Source organism: Dendrobates tinctorius, unplaced genomic scaffold, assembly GCF_039654945.1.
Source record: "Dendrobates tinctorius isolate UK_male_01 unplaced genomic scaffold, ASM3965494v1 ptg000254l, whole genome shotgun sequence".
In the NCBI taxonomy this organism is placed as follows: Eukaryota; Metazoa; Chordata; class Amphibia; order Anura; family Dendrobatidae; genus Dendrobates; species Dendrobates tinctorius.
The window spans coordinates 10,154,531-10,173,557 of NW_027361921.1; the positions used below are offsets into that span (position 1 = coordinate 10,154,531).

The 19,027-nt window shown below is 43.1% G+C and overlaps 1 protein-coding gene across 3 annotated transcripts in view; it reads left to right on the forward strand.

Annotated features, from left to right (window-relative positions):
* PGAP1 (post-GPI attachment to proteins inositol deacylase 1) overlaps nucleotides 1-19,027 on the forward strand; it is a 794,782-nt gene that overhangs the window by 411,402 nt on the left and 364,353 nt on the right. For all 3 annotated transcript variants that reach the window (XM_073558145.1, XM_073558147.1, XM_073558146.1), the window contains one exon: nucleotides 14,495-14,570. In XM_073558145.1, the coding sequence (XP_073414246.1) occupies nucleotides 14,495-14,570 (76 nt within the window). The remainder of the gene's footprint in view (nucleotides 1-14,494; nucleotides 14,571-19,027) is intronic.

A 19,027-nucleotide genomic window follows, 5' to 3' on the forward strand; every position in this document is an offset into this window, starting at 1 on the left:
TCACTTTATTCTGAGGGCTATAACTTTTTATTTTTCCGCTGATGGAGCTGTATTACGGCTTGTTTTATGCTGACAAGATGACGTTTTCAGCTGTACCATGCTTTGTATTTCAATCTTTTTGATTGCATTTTATTCCACTTTTTGTTTGTTGGTATGATGATGATGAAGCATTGGTTTTTGCCTTTTTTTTTTTTTTTTTTTTTTTTTTTATGGTGGTCACTTAAGGGGTTAACTAGTGGGACAGTTTTATATGTCGGGTCGTTGCGGAAATGGCTATGCCAAATATGTGTACTTTTTTTTTTTCCCCCATACAAATTTTCATTTATAGATGCAATATCTTTGGATTTTTGACTTAAAAAAATAGTTTAATTTTTTTTTTAAAACTTATTTTTACTTTGTCTATGGGATTATCATTTTTTTCAGGCTCCTCAACATGGCAACGATAGGGACCCCGCGTCACGCAGAGGGGCTATTGGCTCTTTGCCAGCTCCTGGAATACTTTGATTGCATTTCATCACATCATTTTGGGGTTTAAAGTGCCCCCTCCAGGCACTTAGTGCCGGGTGTCAATGTGACCACTCCTGACACTTAGTGTTATTGCAGTGACAATCCTCCCCGATCCCAAATGTTTGACCTCCTACACTTGGTCCAAAAGTGGTTGAATTTTCCTCTCCAACACAGGTGAAGGAGAGGTTCGTCATGGTCAGGTTAATACATTCCCTACTCGGTGAGAGTGCTGCATTCCTGGGTTGCCCAGGAATATCCCAGTAATGCCGTTTACCTGGTGAATAGACACCAGGCAGTCGAGAGTTCCTTGGGGAAGCAAGGGGTCTTAGCATCTCCATAATGGGATTCCCAAAGGGGGCTGACACCCAAAAGAGGGGAGCTAGAGTGACATCAGTGGGACGTTCAAGAGTCCAGGAGGTATCTTTGAGTTGTTGTCAAAGGCCCCATCCAATAGTGTAATTTGTTGGAGTTGTCATACCCCAGGTCACATAGCTGCCCGTTGCCGCATGACCACCGAGCCAATGGAATGCAGCATAGGATGGCGCTTCTTGTATTTAGCATATCCTGCCTGCAGTGCTGTCCCTCAACTAGGCAAGGGGCTGCAGGCATGTCCTGTATTAGTGAACGGAGTGCAAATGGCTGGTCTGTTGGACTCAGTTAGTTTGGTAACCCTAGTGAGGGCCACAATTCCTAATGAGCTGATTCCTGGGAAGATGGTGGGCGTCCCCTGTGTCCATGGCGACGCGAAAGACTACCCTGTGGCCCAAGTGGTCATAAACACAAACTGTGGCACCGAGTCCCATGAGGTGGGTGTAGTCAAGGACCTATTGCACCCTATTATAGTAGGGCAGGACTTCGCATTATTTTGTGACTTTTGGGGAAGAGGGAGGACATCTGTTTGCCTGGACAACAGCCAGCAGCCGACAAGTTTCTATTTTGTGTGATTGTTGGCGATAAGGACCATGCAGCATTCCCAGAGGCCAACATCCCTGACATGGAGGGGGAATCTTTGGAATTATAGAATGCTGAAGATAAGCCCTGAAAGTCAGTGGCTACATCATATAGCGGCCAAACCTGGTGATAGGGGTCACTTTATTATTTGCCAAATGCCAAAATAATGAGAGAGAATGTTTTAAGACATTTTTATTACTGCAAATTCAAAAGTTTACATAATCTAAGATTTCTATGCCTTTAAACAATTCTGGACTGCCCATATGATGATGTCATGTGCTTGAAAGCTTCTGATTTTCTTTTTTCCTTTTTTTTTTTGCAACATCTGAATTAACTAGAGATACACCTGTGGATGTGTTTTAATGCACACCTGAAGCACACTGCTTCTTTGTGTAGCATCATGGCAAAGTCACATGGCCATATTGACTAAAAAAATGAAAAAGTTATGGCTCTGGGAAGAAGGGCAGCAATAAACTAAACACAAAAACTGAAATACCCCTGCTCTTTAAGTGGCTAATGGGTGCAGAAAATCTTCAACATCAAAAACTCACCAAACACACATCTTTAGAACGTAGCCTTATAAGAGAACATTCCGATATTTTCGTAACATTATTTTTCCATTCTACATGATGGCACCACGAGAGAGGGGATCCGCCCAGCGAGGACAGGAAACCTTCAAGATAAAAGGGGCGGCTCCTCTCTCCGCATCAGTTGGTTTCCTGTCCTCGATAGGGAACCCTCAAGATGAAAAGCTCTTGAAGTTTCTAGAAGAAAGAAGAAAAGAGGATGCCTGGGTCGGGTGATTGCTGGCAGGCACTGGTCTGCTCCACCCGTCACCAGGTACCGGTAGTCGCCTCGGCGGCCATATATTCCTATGTCCCCCCTGAGCGAGAGCATGGCCACAACCCGTGAGGCTATTGCACGGGTGAAGTATGGATGCCTCGGAGACCACATGCGGTGTACCCTCCCTGAGGACCAACATTCCCCATAGAAGTCCACGGAGGCCACTTTCCATGCTCCCTCCCTGTCGACGTATAGTGGCCATGCAGCCTGTGAGACGCATCGGTGTCCAGGCAGGATTAAAGCTCCACGGAGGCTATGTGGACGTACCCTCCCTGTTCAGACAAGGCACTACGGAAACAGCCCTGATGAGAAAATACCTGAAATCAGTGGTGGCAGTGCAGATGCTTCTCCCGGTAAGACCGGACTACATGTATGACAGGCGACAGCGGGGCTCTCTGATCCAGTACCCCTTATCAGTGGTGGTAGTGCAGTTACTTCTCCCGGTAAAACCAGACTACAGGTTTGACAGGCGACAGCGGGGCTCTCTGATCCGGTACATTGAAACAGTGGTGGCAGTGCAAGGTATGGCTGGCAAAACCGGGGCCATGGCCTTGGAACGCCGAGAACAGGCCGCAGGTACGCACCGGGTGCGTACCGGAAGTGACCCCTGATGCGCACCGGAAGTGGAGGGTACGCGCAGCTTCTACATTCTCCCGGCCGACACAAGCAGGGCAGAGCCGGAAGGTCAGGGGAACGCGCATCGGAGGCACCGGGTGCGCGCTTCAGCAGCCGCACATACACCCGGAGGGGGTGTGGGTACCGGAGTAAAGCGCGCGGGCATCGGAGGAGAGCGTGCACGGGGGGCGCGAGCATAGACCAGCGGTAGTGCGCATCCGTGGGGGTACAACCAGGAAGCGCAAGCGCCGGGCAGGTGCAGGATCAACTAGGTGTGCCAATTAATTAAAAAAAAAAAAAAAAAGGGAGAATTCTGCTATTTAAAGGCAACAGGAAGTGCTGGCAGGCGTCACCACACCATTATTGGGTTGGATGTGACTGCTCTCATCACAAATCAGCAGCAGCAGCTAAGCAGTTTATGGAATGGAGAGCCCTTCGCCAGAGCACTTGCAACCGCGCCAGGAGGCGAAGGAGAGGCGGTCGCGCTCAGAGGAGAAGAGCCAGACACGCCGCAGCAGCAGTGGGAGCCGCTCGGGCAGCGCACGGGCGGATCGTTACCGCAAAAAGGAGGGGTCCCTAGTCTCTTTGGGAGACAGTGAGAAGACCAGTCAGCCTCCAGATCCGGTTCCCGTTCTGTGAAGCGTCCGAGTGGTGAGTGAGCTTCGAGAAAGTCCAGCACTCTAATGTCTGTTCTCTTTCTCTCTCTCTCTCGTCTCCTCTCTCCCTTCTATTTACATACATTGGCGGGGTGGAGTATAGGAGGTCCCTAAGAAGAGTAGGGAAAAATCTAAAAATAAATAATGTCCTTTATGCAATAGTTCCCTAGGAGCATCCTGGAATAAAAGATTGTGCCAGGATTGTATTAACAAAACAGTATGGAAAGAGACACCCTCATGCTCTGACAGTCTGAGATCCCTAATTCAAACAGAGGTTTGCAAATCAGTGAGGGCATTACAATCAACAGATACGGATAGCAAGACTAGAGATAGATCCAGCCCCTCGGTGGTCACTCAGGAGGACTCCACAGGGTCAGAGGAGGACTCGGATAAAGCCCGCTATTCGGATAGTAGTTCTGACGAGTAAGACGCATTCCCAGTAGAAGCCACAGATAAGCTTATAAAGGCATTCCGGTCTACCATGGGGCTGGTAGATGAACGAGCAAAAAAGACGGCTCCGGAACTCATGTTTAGTGGACTGCAAAAGAAAAAACGTAGAGCCTTCCCTATTAATGAAAAGCTGGAAGGACTCCTAAAACGGGAATGGGAAAAACCAGAGAAGTCCCAGATAATCAATTCCCTAAAAAGGAGGTAACCCTTTGAGGAAGAGGCATCCTTGTCCTGGGATAGAGCTCCAAAAATTGATGTAGCGATATCAAAAGTCGCCAGGAAATCCTCCCTACCCTTTGAGGATTTAGGTTCTCTAAAAGAACCTCTGGACCGAAAGACAGACAATTGTCTTAAAACAGCCTGGGAGGCCTCGGCTGGGGCACTAAGGCCCGCCATCGTGGCCACTTGTGTGGCTAGGTCCCTAAAAATATGGGTTGACAACCTGGAGGATCAGCTAGAGCAAGGAGTTCCCAGGGAGTCTATTCTGGAAGCCTTGCCCACCATCAGAGCATCGGCAGTCTTTCTCGCTGAGGCTTCAGCAGATTCAGCCAGGCTACCAGCAAAACCGGTAGCCTTAACCAATGTAGGATGCCGTACAGTATGGCTCAAATGCAGGCCGGGGGACACACAGGCGCAAAGATGAAACTCTGCTCTCTGCCTTGTGAGGGAAATTTCATGTTTGGACCGGCATTGGATGACGTATTGGAGAAAGCCGGCGACAAAATGAAGAATTTCACAAAGCAGCCATTTCAGGCCTTTCGGCGCTCCTTTCAGAAGGGCCGAAAATTCAGAAGACAGCAGTACAGGGATCGAGACAGAAACAACTCTGACAAGCGATCTAGAGGTGGGAGAGGCTTCTACTTTGGCAAGCCCTCCAAAGACGCCAAAAAACCCTCTCAGTGACGGTCCTTCTCAGGTGGGGGGAAGGCTCTCTCCCTTCCTCCCAGCCTGGGAGAAGATCTCATCCAGCACCTGGATCCGACAAATTGTTGAATCTGGAATTAAGATTCCACCACTGGCCGCCACGAAGATACATGCAGACTCCAGTGCAGTCATCTCAAGAAAAACAAGAAAGTCTGGAAGGGGAAGTTTTATCACTTCTAGAAAAACATGTCCTGGATGAAATTCCGGAAAAGGAAAAGAAGGAAGGTTTTTACTCCCCCCTATTTCTCATTAAAAAAAGCCAGACAATTCCTGGAGGACGATTATAAATTTGAAAGGCCTCAAGAAACATCTGATAGTCCCATCATTCAAGATGGAAACGATAAGGTCAGCAGTGAAGCTCCTCTTTCCTCGGTGCTACATGGCAGTCCTGGACCTCAAGGATGCTTACTATCATGTCCTGATCCGGCAACAAGACCACAAATATCTCAGGGTGGCGGTCCAGATAAGGTCTCAGTGGCGTCACTTTCAATACAGGGCTCTGCCCTTTGGTGTAGCAATAGCCCCCTGAGTCTTCACAAAATTAATTGCAGAGGTCACAGCGCATCTCAGGGAAAACGACACTCTGGTGATACCATATCTGGACGACTTCTTGATAGTGGGAAGAAATGTCTCTCACTGTCAAGAACAAGTCAAAATAGTGATGGAGACACTACAGACCCTGGGTTGGCAGCTGAACCTCAAAAAATCCAAGCTGGAACCAGCAATGATCCAGAATTTCTTAGGCTTAGCAGTGGACTCGGTGGTACAGTTGTGTCGCCTCCCAGAGGAGAAAGAAGAGAAGATAAAAAATCTAATCAGGGCAACATTAAAAAAAACAGAAATGACTCTGAGAAGGGCCATGTCAGTGTTGGGGTCCCTAACCTCCTGCATACCAACGGTAAAATGGGCCCAGTTCCACACAAGAGAACTTCAGTGGTGTGTGCTTCAAAGCGACCTGAGGCTTCAGGGGCAGTTAGAGCAGAAGCTGACCCTCCCGGACGCTGTACTCCAGTCACTCAGGTGGTGGTTACAGATAGAGTCCTCTCCAAGAGGAGTACCCTGGACATACACAGCCTCCAAAGTAGTCACAACGGATGCCAGTCCTTGGGGGTGGGAAGCCCACCTAGACACACTATGGCTCTAGGATCCCTGGGCCCAGGAGGAAAGAAATCTATCCTTAAATGATTGGGAACTATTAGCAATCGAAAGGGCGCTGGAAGGATTGCTGACACACCTAAGAGGACATCATGTGAGAGTCCTATCGGACAACTGAACAGCGGTCGCATATGTGAACCACCAGGGGGGCACCCGTTCTCAGTCCCTGATGCAAATAGCAAAAAGGATCATGACTCTGGCAGAACACCAGTTCCTTTCATTATCAGCCCTGCATATCCGAGGTGTAGACAACCTGAAGGCAGACTTTCTGAGCAGGAACCACTTGAGGCAAGGAGAATGGTGCCTAAAAGAGTCAATTTTTCAACGGATTGTGCATATGTGGGGGAAACCCATCATAGATCTCTTCGCCTCAAAAATCAACAGGAAGGTTCAAGAATTCTGCTTCCTAAGTCCAGCAGACAGGCCTTCAGGATAAAGTGGACACCAGGTCTCCTGTACGCCTTCCCTCCAATATGCCTCATTCCAGCAGTTCTGAGGAAGATCAGGTAGGACCAAGCCAGAATAATTATGATAGCTCCCTTTTGTCCGAAAAGACCATGGTTCTACTGGCTGTTAGTGATGTCGGTGACGGACCCATGGGTGCTCCCAGAGGACCACGGCCTTCTAACACGGGGTCCCTTCAATCACCCTCCGAAGTCCAGGCTGCATTTGACAGCCTGGAATTTGAAAGGTCACTGTTAGAGAAAAAAGGTTTCTCAGCGGGGTTGGTATCCACCTTACTCAGTAGCAGAAAACCAGTGACTACAATAATTTATGGAAGGATATGGAAATTTTTTTTATTTACCTCAGGCCCAATACGGGAGGGGGAAGTCCCGATAGGGGCAGTGCTGGGGTTTCTGCAGAAGGGTTTAGAGTTGGGGTTAGCTGTCAGCACCCTCAAAGTACACGTCACAGCCCTGGCTGCCTTATTCAACTGCGACCTGGCAAACCATAGATGGGTGGCCAGGTTTATCCGGGCCTGCACTAGAGCTGACTCTGTCCCGTCCCCTACTCCTGCTCCCTGGGATCTAAATTTAGTCCTATCATCTCTGACAGAAAGTCCGTTTGAACTGCTAATCGAAATGTCTGAAAAAGTGTTGACTTTAAAAACAGCCTTATTAGTGGCACTGACATCGGCCCGTAGAGTTGGGAACTTACACGCAGACCCTCCATACACTCAGGTCATGGACGATAGAGTTGTGTTAAAATTAGATCCAGCATCCTTTTTGTCCTAACCCCAATAACCAGAAGGAGGAGAGACTTCATTGCTTAGACGTTAGGAGATGTATCCTGCAGTATCTAGAGATGACAAGTCCCTGGAGAAAACAGAGGGCCTTATTTGTCTCATACCAGGGGGGAAGAAAAGGCCTTAAAGCCTCTAAGCAAGTGATGCTTAGCTACCCAGCTAGATGGGTGAGAGAGGCCATCATGCTAGCGTATAGTAGTGCAGGCAGGGCTGTTCCAGAGGGCCTAAAAGCCCACTCCACGAGGGCCATGGCGACGTCCTGGGCGGCCACTTGGTCCTCTCCATCTACCTTTTTCTAATCTAATAATAATCTTTATATAGCGCTAACATATTCCGCAGCACTTTACAGTTTGCACACATTATCATCACTCACAATCTAAATTCCCTATCAGTATGTCTTTGGAATGTGGGAGGAAACCCACGCAAACACGGGAAGAACATACAAGCTCCTTGCAGATGTTGTCCTTGGTGGGATTCAAACCCAGGACCCCAGCTAACCACTGAGCCACCGTGCTGCCCTTTTTTTTAAACATTATAGATTAGATCTATCTGCTACCTCTGATCTCACATTCGAGGAAAGAGTGTTACAAGCAGTGATCCCTCCCTAAAGAGAATACAAATCTCTGTAACTCTCTCGTGATGCCGTCATGTAGAATGGAAAAATACGGGTATTACATACCTGGTAATGTGTTTTTTCATGAGATTTGACGGCACCCTTATACTCCCTCCCTATTGATCACGTCATTAGTTGGGTGCATTATTAGCATTATACACTCCCTTGGGTGTTGGAAATTTAGTAGTGTAAAGGATGTATGATTTATGTGTACACTAACCTGCGGAGTTCCTCTCGTGCTCTGTTAAACAACTGATGCGGAGAGAGGAGCCGCCCCTTTTATCTTGAAGGTAGCGAGTGGGTGGCGAGTGGGTTAATCTAACAAAGGGTTAATGTCACCTTACAATCGAATGGTGACATTAATCCTTTGTTAGATTAACCCACTCGCCACCACTATAGGGCAATGGGAAGCCCACACATTTTTTAACAACGAATTAACCCCTTAAAATAACAACTACAACTCCCAAATTTTGCACACAAGCCCTCATCTAATTATTAGTCAGGGACATATAAAAAAACATGAAATGAAATGCTTTACTGAATGTAAACCATGTGTTATTTCATGTCGGGTTGGGGAATGGTTTCATAGAAGCCGGCAATTTAATTAGCGGCTATTCTGCTATGTAGAACTCTGTGAAATATAAATATATATACATGTTTGTCACAATGACATGTATGTGTGTGTGTATATATATATATGTATTCTATGTGTATATATCCTTTCGTTTCTTTATTAAACCTGTCAGTGTGAGTTTACTGTATAGCGCACTGAATTGCCGGCTTTGCTAAAAGACACCGGGTGCGTATTTCTCGCAAGTCACATGTGTGGTCCGTGTGTAATGCGTATTTTTAGCGCACCCATAGACTTTCATTGGCGTACTACGGGCGTATTACGCTGACAATCGCAGCATGCTGCGATTGGCACGGACCGTAGAATACGCCAGAGAAATATACGGCTGTTGGGAGCTGCCCCATAGAGAATAATTTGTCCGTATGTAATGCGTGCTTTTAACGCCTCTCACTTGTCCGTATTCCTCGCCAGTGTGACCTCGGCCAAACACTTCACCACTTCTGTATTATTCACAAACTCCTAGTTTTGGCTTACACATACTGAGGTAAAGATACTGACCAAATACTGAGGTAAAATACTGACCAAATACTGAGGTAAAATACTGACCAAGCACTGAGGTAAAATATTGACCAAATACTGAGGTATAATACTGACCAAATACTGAGGTAAAATACTGACAAACCACTGAAGTAAAATACCGTGCAAACACTGAGGTAAAATACTGATCAAATACTGAGGTAAAATACTGACCAAACACTCAGGTAAACCACTGACAAAACACGGAGGTATACCACTGACCAAACACTGAGATAAAATACTGACCAAATACTGAGATAAAATACTAAAACATTAAGGTAAAATACTGACCAAATACTGAGGTAAAATACTGACCAAACTACTGAGGTAAAATACTGACCAAACACTGAGGTAAAATACTGACCAAATACTGAAGTAAAATGCTGATCAAGCACTGAGATAAAATATTGGTCAAACACTGAGGTAAAATACTAAAACACTGAGGTAAACCACTGACCAAATACTCTTTAACTCTTCTGCCAATTTTAATCAGGGGGACATACCCAGCCTGCTGAGAGGTAGGTAGGACATCAGTGCTGGGATGCCTGGACCTACACAGACTACATCTGCCTGCTACAATCCCCTCTTGCAGTGAGGAATCCAGGCCATTTTTACCTTGTACTCTGGGGGTATATATATAGATGTTTGTGTGTATGTGTATATGCATGTATGTATGTGTATGTGTGTGTATGTATGTATGTATATGTATGTATATATATATATATATATATATATATATATATGTATATATATGTGTGTGTGTGTGTGTGTGTGTGTGTGTGTGTGTGTATATATATATATATATATATACACACACACACACAGTACAGACCAAAAGTTTGGACACACCCTCCCATTCAAAGAGTTTTCTTTCTTTTCATGACTATGAAAATTGTAGATTCACTCTGAAGGAGTCAAAACTATGAATTAACACATGTGGAATTATATAATTAACAAAAAAAGTGTGAAACTACTGAAAATATGTCTTATATTCTAGGTTCTTCAAAGTAGCCACCTTTTGCTCTGATTACTGCTTTACACACTCTTGGCATTCTCTTGATGAGCTTCAAGAGGTAGTCACTGGAAATGGTTTGCTCATAGCAACCAATCACAGCTCAACTTCTTTTAACCAGCTCTGGTGAAATGAGAGATGCTTAGTGATTGGTTGCAAGGAAAACTGATGCTCATAGCAACCAATCACAGCTCAGCTTCTTTTGAACAACTCTGGTGAAATGAAAGATGCTTCTTGATTGGTTGGCGATACACACACACACACACACACAGTTTTATATATAGAGATATATAGATATATAAAAAACTTCCTTCTCGCCCCCACTGGGGGTGTTCTTTGTTGTCCTTTCTCATTCGCAGGTCCTCTAATAGAGGCCTGGGAGTGTGAGGGTTCTGCGCAAGATCTTAGTTGTTCCCAGAATTGTGCTTTTGTAGACAGAGAGCTCAGATGTATGCATACATACATACATACAGGTTCTTCTCACAAAAATTTTTTCAGTGAGTCTTTACACGCTGAGTCATCTATTTCCAGTGTTTATTTCTGTTAATTATGATTATGGCTTACTGCCAATGAAAACCCAAAAGTCATTATCTCAGTAAATTGGGCTATGTGCACACATAGTGAAAGGTGCTGTGGATTTTTCCACTAGGATTTGGAAAAATCCGCAGGTAAATCCACATGTCAAAAGAAGCGCAAGTGCGTGAAACGGCCGTTGTCCACTCTCTGTTCATTCCTCCCGAGCCAATGCCTTTTAACCAATAAAGAATTTCTACGATAGAATGGTGAGTGCCATCCTTTCTTTCTTTTGCTAAATAATTTTATTTCATGTTTTTCACTGGATTGAGCACCCATTCTGATGGTATTATGGCGTTCGGTCCAGATGTGTGATTTGGACTGCAGTCACGGAACTGCTTTGGGGTTTATGAGCAGTGACGAATCCTCCCTTTTACTTGGATTCTGTTTTAATTTATTATTTTTTAATCTTTACCATTTTTCTGTGTCAGAAACAAAATACAAAATTTATTGCTTAGAAATTTAGAAACGTCAGAAGTTTATAGACTAAAAGAACAATTTACATTTTACTCAAAAATATACTAAAGAGAAAAATCAGACAAACTGAACATTTTAAAGTGGTCTCTTATTTTTTACTAGAGCTTTGTATATGTATATATAATGTATATGTGTGTGTGTATATATATATGTATATAATATATATATACACATGTATAACAAGATGACAGAATTGCCATTTTTGGTTGCATATCCTTTATTTACACTCATAAGCCCATAGCACTTTAACTTTCACACTATGGCATCACCTATGATACAACTCATTAAAAGTTGATATTAACAAGCATATTTTAACTTTTAATCCACACACTTAACCCTTTTCTGACTGCTGATGTGATAGTCTGTCAGCAGTCAGACTCCCCTGCTTTGAGGTGGGCTCCGGCGGTGAGCTCACCTCAAAGCCGCAACATGTCAGCTGTTATGAACAGCTGACATGTGCCCGTAATAGGCGCAGGTGGAATCGCCATCTGCCCACGCCTATTAACAAGTTAAATCCCACTGTCAAGCGCTGACAGCGGACATTTAACTAGCGCTTCCGGCCGCCGGGCCGGAAGTGAGCTCATCGCTGACCCCCGTCACGTCATCGGGGGTCGGCGATGCGTTGCCTTGACAACCTGAGATCTATGGTTGTTGCAGTCACATTGCTTTGTGCCTGAGTGTGAATAAATCAGAAGAGACTGCGGGGCTGGATCTCTGGCCGCGCGTCCACACAGGCGCGATAGGAAGGATATGATGTGATCTCAGAGCACGGGCAGCGCTAACTGCCCATGCCCAAGAAAAAAATATTACAGAGCAGGTGCCAGGAAAAGGAAAGAACGCAGAGGAGGCGGCGCCAAATTCGAAAGGAGGACATGACTGATGGGTGTAAGGCGTCTGTGTCCGGGGGGGGAAAGACCTGCCCCCCCCCCGGTCAAACTTCAGGTATGTCTGACCAATTTTAAAAACGCTTATTTCTGCGGTGGAAGGGACGCTAAATAAAAGAGCCACCTTGACAGAATGCAGCATTAGTGCCGCACAAGGTGGCTCTTTTACTTAAAAACGCCTGGGGGGGTGACAGGTTCCCTTAAATATACTTTTACATGCTGTATTACTTTGTCTCTTCTCAACTAATTGCTGTCTCATTTGTTATCTCGCATTTGCTGTGGATGTGCACCATTGTCTTGGGCCTCTTCTCTTCTTCTTGCTACCACCCAGCCTGTGTTTGCGTGATGTGTGGCTTGGTACTGGCCCCTTCACGTGACCGTGGTGTGGGCATTCCTGGAAGGGAGAGAGGAGGTGGCTGCGGGAAGCGAGCGTTTGCGCCAAAATAGAGTATCTGAGAGGTTGCTGACCGGCCATGTGACCAGAATAGCATGATATTTATACCGGACTGTTACATACCTAAGTCACGCCCCCTGAGGAAGCGACATTTAACATGAAACGCGTGTTGGGGAATTTGGCCGCGGTCTAGGATGGATGGACTATTGAAATAGGTAACTATTCACTATATTACTAATACTATTTGTAAAATGCACAGTGCATAACAAAAGGACCCATAGACATGATATACTGAATGCTTAATTACTTGCCTTCACAATTGATCACTTGCTCATTTTCAGTGTATGTGAGATGATAATTATACATAGGCATTTTATACATAGGCTTCTCATGAATCTCTACAATGGGATAAAACCCTTCCTTTTGCTTGCACTTTAACATTTGTTCCTGTCCTACACTACGGCCTCTCTTGTTTCACACCCATGGATTTAATCGTATCCGATACAGACAAAACCCATGTAAATTTCTCTGTAACTCTTTAAATTATTAATTTGTGTATTAATAATCTTTTGTATTTTTTTGGCATATTTTGGACTCCGTTTTATCCTAGTTTTGTATATTTATGAAGAGTCGCCAATTACATGAGTATATGGAAACACATTACTGGTATTATATGAATAAACATTTGTTCTATCTGCTGTTTTCAGTCCTAATTTTAATCTCTCTCCATCTTCAGTTCATTAATGTGAAGTAAAAAGAAAGTCTTCTTGATTACATCAGTCAATCATTTTACCCCTATTCTATCTTTAAAGGGAATTTGTTAATAGAATCAATTCTAATCTGTTCATATGATGGGCATGTATTTCATGGTAAGCTAGATAAAATTATACTTTTGATATCTGCGATCCAATGTTTTATTCCATGGAATTCCACATTTTTCCTAATATGTAAATGAGCTGTTAAGATTTATGGTCAGACACAGATTTCCTTTAGGCTATGACTCCAGAGCTTATTTGAAATGAAAGGGGGCATTACCAGTGTGAGACATGTAGATCAGGAGAGCTGGCTCTCAAGCATTAATTGTCTCACACTGATGGTGACTCCTTTCGTTTAAAATTAGATCTGGAGTCAGATTCTATTGGAGATCTGTGCCCGTACAATAGATCTTTAACAGCTCATTTACATATTCCAGGTTTATCCAAAATGTTATTAAGACATTACATCACATACACCAAGGTATCAGTTTATTCAGCTTCCTGTGACCTGTCTGCCCCCATAGACTGCTCAGGAGGGTTAAACCTACTGACTGATTCCCTTTAATCTGCATTTCCCCTTTATTTATGCCCTTTGGTGAAACATCACTAAGGTTATTAGGGCAAAATGGACAGCAGGTAAAACTATTACTGTCTTGGTGTCTTTGCTAAGATAGCGTATGTTTATTTTTGAGTCACCTGTAAAATAACACTGTGGCTGTATAACTTAAGCCCCTGTCTCACATAGCGAGATCGCTGTTGCGTCACCGATTTGTGACGCAACAGAGATCTTGCCTGCGATCTCGCTAGTGTGACACATAGCGGTGATCGGGCCCCTGCTGCGATGTCGCTGATCGTGCTCGAATGTCCTGGGCCATTTTTTGATTGCTGCTGTCCCGCTGGCCAGCATGCATCACTGTGTATGACAGGGACAACGACGAACGACCTCAATACTACAGGTCTGAGAGACAGGGTCCCAATGACCGTCGTATCGTTACGTATCTTAGCTGCGTCGCTGGTGAATTCTGACTGTTTGACATCTCACCAGTGACAGCGTAGCAGCGCACAAGCGATCCCTACTAGGTCATATCGTTGCCTGGATTGCTGGTGCGTAGCCAAGTGTGACGGGGCTTTATATTGACAGAACCTTGACTTTCTTTACCACACAGCGTCATAAAATTAAGTTATTTTCAACTGTATTTTGTTTGCCTGATTTAGGTATTGGCACAATAATACATTTGTGTACATATATATTTTTCTAGTATTGATGTCTGAAAATATTGTTATTCCATTAGTTTTCAGTGGAGTGTGAATTCGTAAATGAAGACCTGAAAACCACACAGTTGCCTGTTACACATGCATTTTCATTTGGTATGTACAAATTCTTATAGCATGCTGGAGTATTTGGTACATGAAAATAATAGCTATGTACCGTGTTAGCCAGTAGATTAAAAAATATTAAAAATTGAGAGTACATTAAATGCAAAGGTGACTTTCTCAAGACAATGTGAGCTCCATAGGATTATTTCTGGACCCAGCAAAATATATAGACCCTTAATCCCCCTTCCTTCCCCTTAACGTTCTTTTCATTCAAGGTTTTCATATTCAGAATTGTATGTAAGTTGTGTTAATGTTATGACTTTATAGTGTGGTAATTTTTTTTTTTTTTTACCGTATAAATTTTAAAGAAGCCTCAACAACACTACTCCCTTGTCATCTTTCTTGACTTGTTATATTTTATTTCAGGGGATTTTTAAGTTTTCTTGACATATGATTTACTTAACTCTTATGATTTTAATTGCATATTTTTGACACAGAGTACTCTCGATTTTTAATATTTTTCTGTGAGTATTTGTTAGCAACATGGATCGTAAGTACTTCAAAGTAGACCTGTCATTAAGTTTTTATAACCTAAATTAATGCCAACTAGATAAAGGCACTGTATTGCTCATTATAACTATACCTTTAGTTTAGAAATCTAGGTTGACGGTTTGTAAAAATTTTTAAGTTGAATTGTTATACCAATGAGCTGCAAGTGCAGTGGGCAGGCATAGCTTCCAGCTCAGCTGCCTCTCTTCCCCATAATGCACCTGCCACCGATTTCCTGTTAGTAATTTAAAGGTTACTCTTCAGTGACCTGACAAGATCTAGTGAAAGGGCCATCAGTTACCGTGTACTTTATTCCTGCTGTTTATTTCCGTACTCTTTGCCCTTTTGAAGAATGCTGTCAGCGTGTGTCTGACATGATCTGCAAACTATGCAGTACCAGGACGGTACACAAATATTTCTAAGGTATTAAATATACCATGGAATGTTGTGAAGATGGTCAAATGAAGTGGCTTAAAAATTGGCACAGCTTTAACATTACCTAGAACTGGACGTCATTCAAAATGTGATGAAAAGTCCAGAAAAAAAATGAATCTAGGCATCTGCCAAGTGGCCTGCAGCAACATTAAAGGAGCTGTAGGAATTTCTGGAAAATACCAGTTGAGTACCTCATGCGATAACAATCTCCCATATTCTTCATATGTCTGGCCTCTGTGGTTAAGTGGCAAGTAGGTCACATTTTCTCTCAACAAAAATCAAGTCTGGCTGTTTATAGCCAAAACCTGCATAAAGTCTGCCAAAAGCATGTGGGAAACATGTTATGGTCTAAAGAGATCATGGTTGAACTGTTTGGTCATAATTTCATGAGGTATATTTAGTGCAAAGCCAAAACTGTGCCTGACCGAAATAACACCATAACCACAGTGAAGCATGGTGGAGGCAGCATTTTGCTTTGCAGCTGTTTTTCGGCAATTGGGAGTGGGTAATTCATCAAGAGGTAGAGGAAATTCTGATTATTTCTGTATAGTCCATTTTGCTCCAAAACTTTAGTTCTTTTCTAAAAAAATGAATATAAAATGGAATTTTGCTTTTCAGCATGACTTTAACACCTTCACGACATGCGCTATATATGTAAGGCGCTGCGATCGTGCTGCCTCATGCTGAGCGCCTCTGTGATCGAGTTTGGGTGTCAGCTTTATATGAGAGCTGACACCCTGCTACAAAGCCACAATCGGTGCAAGGACCAATCGCACGCATTTAACTCCTCTGATGCCGCTGTCAGTAGTGACAGCGACATCGAGCAGCATTACTCCGTTCCCTGCGTGCTTTCATCAGGAAAACACAATGTGATCATGTCTTGATGGTCTCCATGGAGACCCCCGGCCATAAGATAGTTGCGGGGTCCTTCAAGGAAGGTGGCGTATCAGTGTCTGCTCAGAGCAGGACCTGAGAAGCATTGCAGAGTATCAGATCAGTGATATCCCATCCTGGGACAATGTAAAAACATAAAAAAAAAATTATTAAAAAGTGTAAGAATATATTAAAAAAATCCCCAAATAAAGAATCAAAAATATATATTCCAATAAATACATTTATTTATGTAAACAAAAAAAAAAATCACACTAGTTAACCCCTTCAGTGAACACTGTAAAACAAATAAAAACGAGTGACAAAACAATGCTTTATGAATCATACTGCTGACCAAGGAGTGTAATAAAACACAAATAAAAAGACTAATATAAATAAAAACAGTACCGCTGAAACGTCATTTTGTTACGCAAGAAAACAAGCTGTCACACAGCTCCATCAGCAGAAAAATAAGAGTTATAGCTCTCAGAGTAAATGGATGCAAAAATAAGTTTTTTTTCTGTAAAATAGTTTTTATTCTGTAAAAGCGACAAAACATAAAAAATAAATGGGTATCGCTGTAATTGTACTGACCTGAAGAATAAAGCTGCCTTACAAATTTTACCACACACGTAACGGTATAAAAAAAGCAATTCCTGAAATTATGGTTTTTGTTCATTCTGTCTCTCAAAATTCGGAATAGAAAGCAATCAAAAAATGTAATGTGCTCAAAAATGGTAACAATAGAAACATCAGCTCATCCTGTAAAAAAGAAAGCTATCATATCACTCTGTCTGCCGAAATATGGAAAAATTATTGCTCTCAAAATATGGTAATGTAAAAACTTGTTTTCACAATTAAATGCGTCTTTTAATTGTATGACAGCAGCTAAACATAAAAAAACTATATAAATTTGGTATCGCGTAACGTGGTAAAAAATAGAACCAATACTTGACCTGCTGTTGATTTTTTCATTCTGCCTTCCAAAGATCGCAGTATGGCTCGGTGTACATTTATTATGCGCTCTACGCTGAAAGCTTTCATTAGGGTCTCCATGTACATCTCGGAAATACGTGATTCAGATAGAACCCCCGGCTGAAGATTCCCTATAATGAGTTAGATGGAGGCACTGTGGACACCATAGGACCTGTGATCTGGCGGAGTCCGTCTTTTTAGGATTGCATAAAAGTGCCGTCGACCACAGTTTTATGCACTTCTGAAAAGGACAAACCTGAAGAGGCCCGACAGAGTCCTCAGTAACTCTGCTGCCTCATTATAGTGAATGGATCCATCGAGGGTTTCATCTGTCACATCACTCGGAGATTTAGATGGAAACCCTTAAGTAAGTGCTCACAGAAGAGCGCCAGATAAATGTTATGTAAAATGTTCCCAATAAAAGCTTTAACTTAATACACAAAAAAGCAAGCCCTCACACAGGTCCATCATCTGTTAATGGAAATATAGTGGACTTCCATGTTGCTGGTACCACAGAGGCCGTGGAAAATGAAATGGCTCCTTGCCCTCAAAAGAAATTAAGCAAATTCTCCGCTCCCAAATCCAAATACACCCTCCCTTCTGAGCCTCAATGTGCTTAAACCACATTTAGCACCCACGTGTTTTGCATTTTTGTAGTGATGAGAGCCCGCTTAAGAATCAAGAATCATGCGATGGCCATAATGTACTGGTCACTACAATGTACTGGTCACTACATTGGCAATTTGCAATTTTCACTCAGCAACATCCTTTGCTGCTTGTTTCTGGAAAACATCCATGGAGTCAAAATCGTCACTACATGTGTAGATATATTCCCAAAGGGTTATAATTTCTAAAATAGGGTCATTTGAGAGGGGATTCCTCTTTTCTAGCACTTGTTGGCTTTCAATCTATTCTAGGAAAATATGCTCTCCAGGAGGCAAATAGCGCTCCATCCCTCTGAGTCTCTTCGTATGGCTAAGCAGTACTGTACTTCCACATATGGGGTATTTCTACACTCAGTAAAAATTGTGAGACAAATTTTGGTGCCATTTTTACCCATTTCCCAGTGTAAAAATGTAAAACTTTGGGCTAACACACAATCTTGTGGTTGTAATAATGTAAATTATTTTTTCTTCACTGCCCAATGGTATAAAGGTCTGTGACACCTGTGGTGTCAATATAATCACTGCACCTCTAGATGAATTCATTGAGAGGTTTTGTTTGTAAAATGGAGTCACTTATGGGGGGTTCTACTGTTCTGGCACCTCAAGGGCTCTGTCAGTGTAACATGGCACCCTCAAACAAGTGCAACAAAATCTGCATTGTGGTATGGCTTTTCTTCCCTTCTGAGCTTTGCACTGTGCCTCGAGTAGTTTTTGACCACATATGGGGTATCGGTGAACTCGGGAGAAATTGCACATAATAATTTGGGGTCCATTTTCTCCTGTTACCCTTGTGAAAATACAACATTTGGAGCTAAAAAAAAAAAAGATTTTTTTTTCTTTCATGGTTTAACCCCTTAACTCCCAGAGCTTTTTTTTATTTTTCGTTTTTTGCTCCCCTTTTTTCCAGAGCCATAACCTTTTTATTTTTCCGTCAATATGGCCATATGAGGGCTTATTTTTTGCGGGACAAGTTCTACTTTTTAACGACACCATTGGTTTTACCATGTAGTGTAC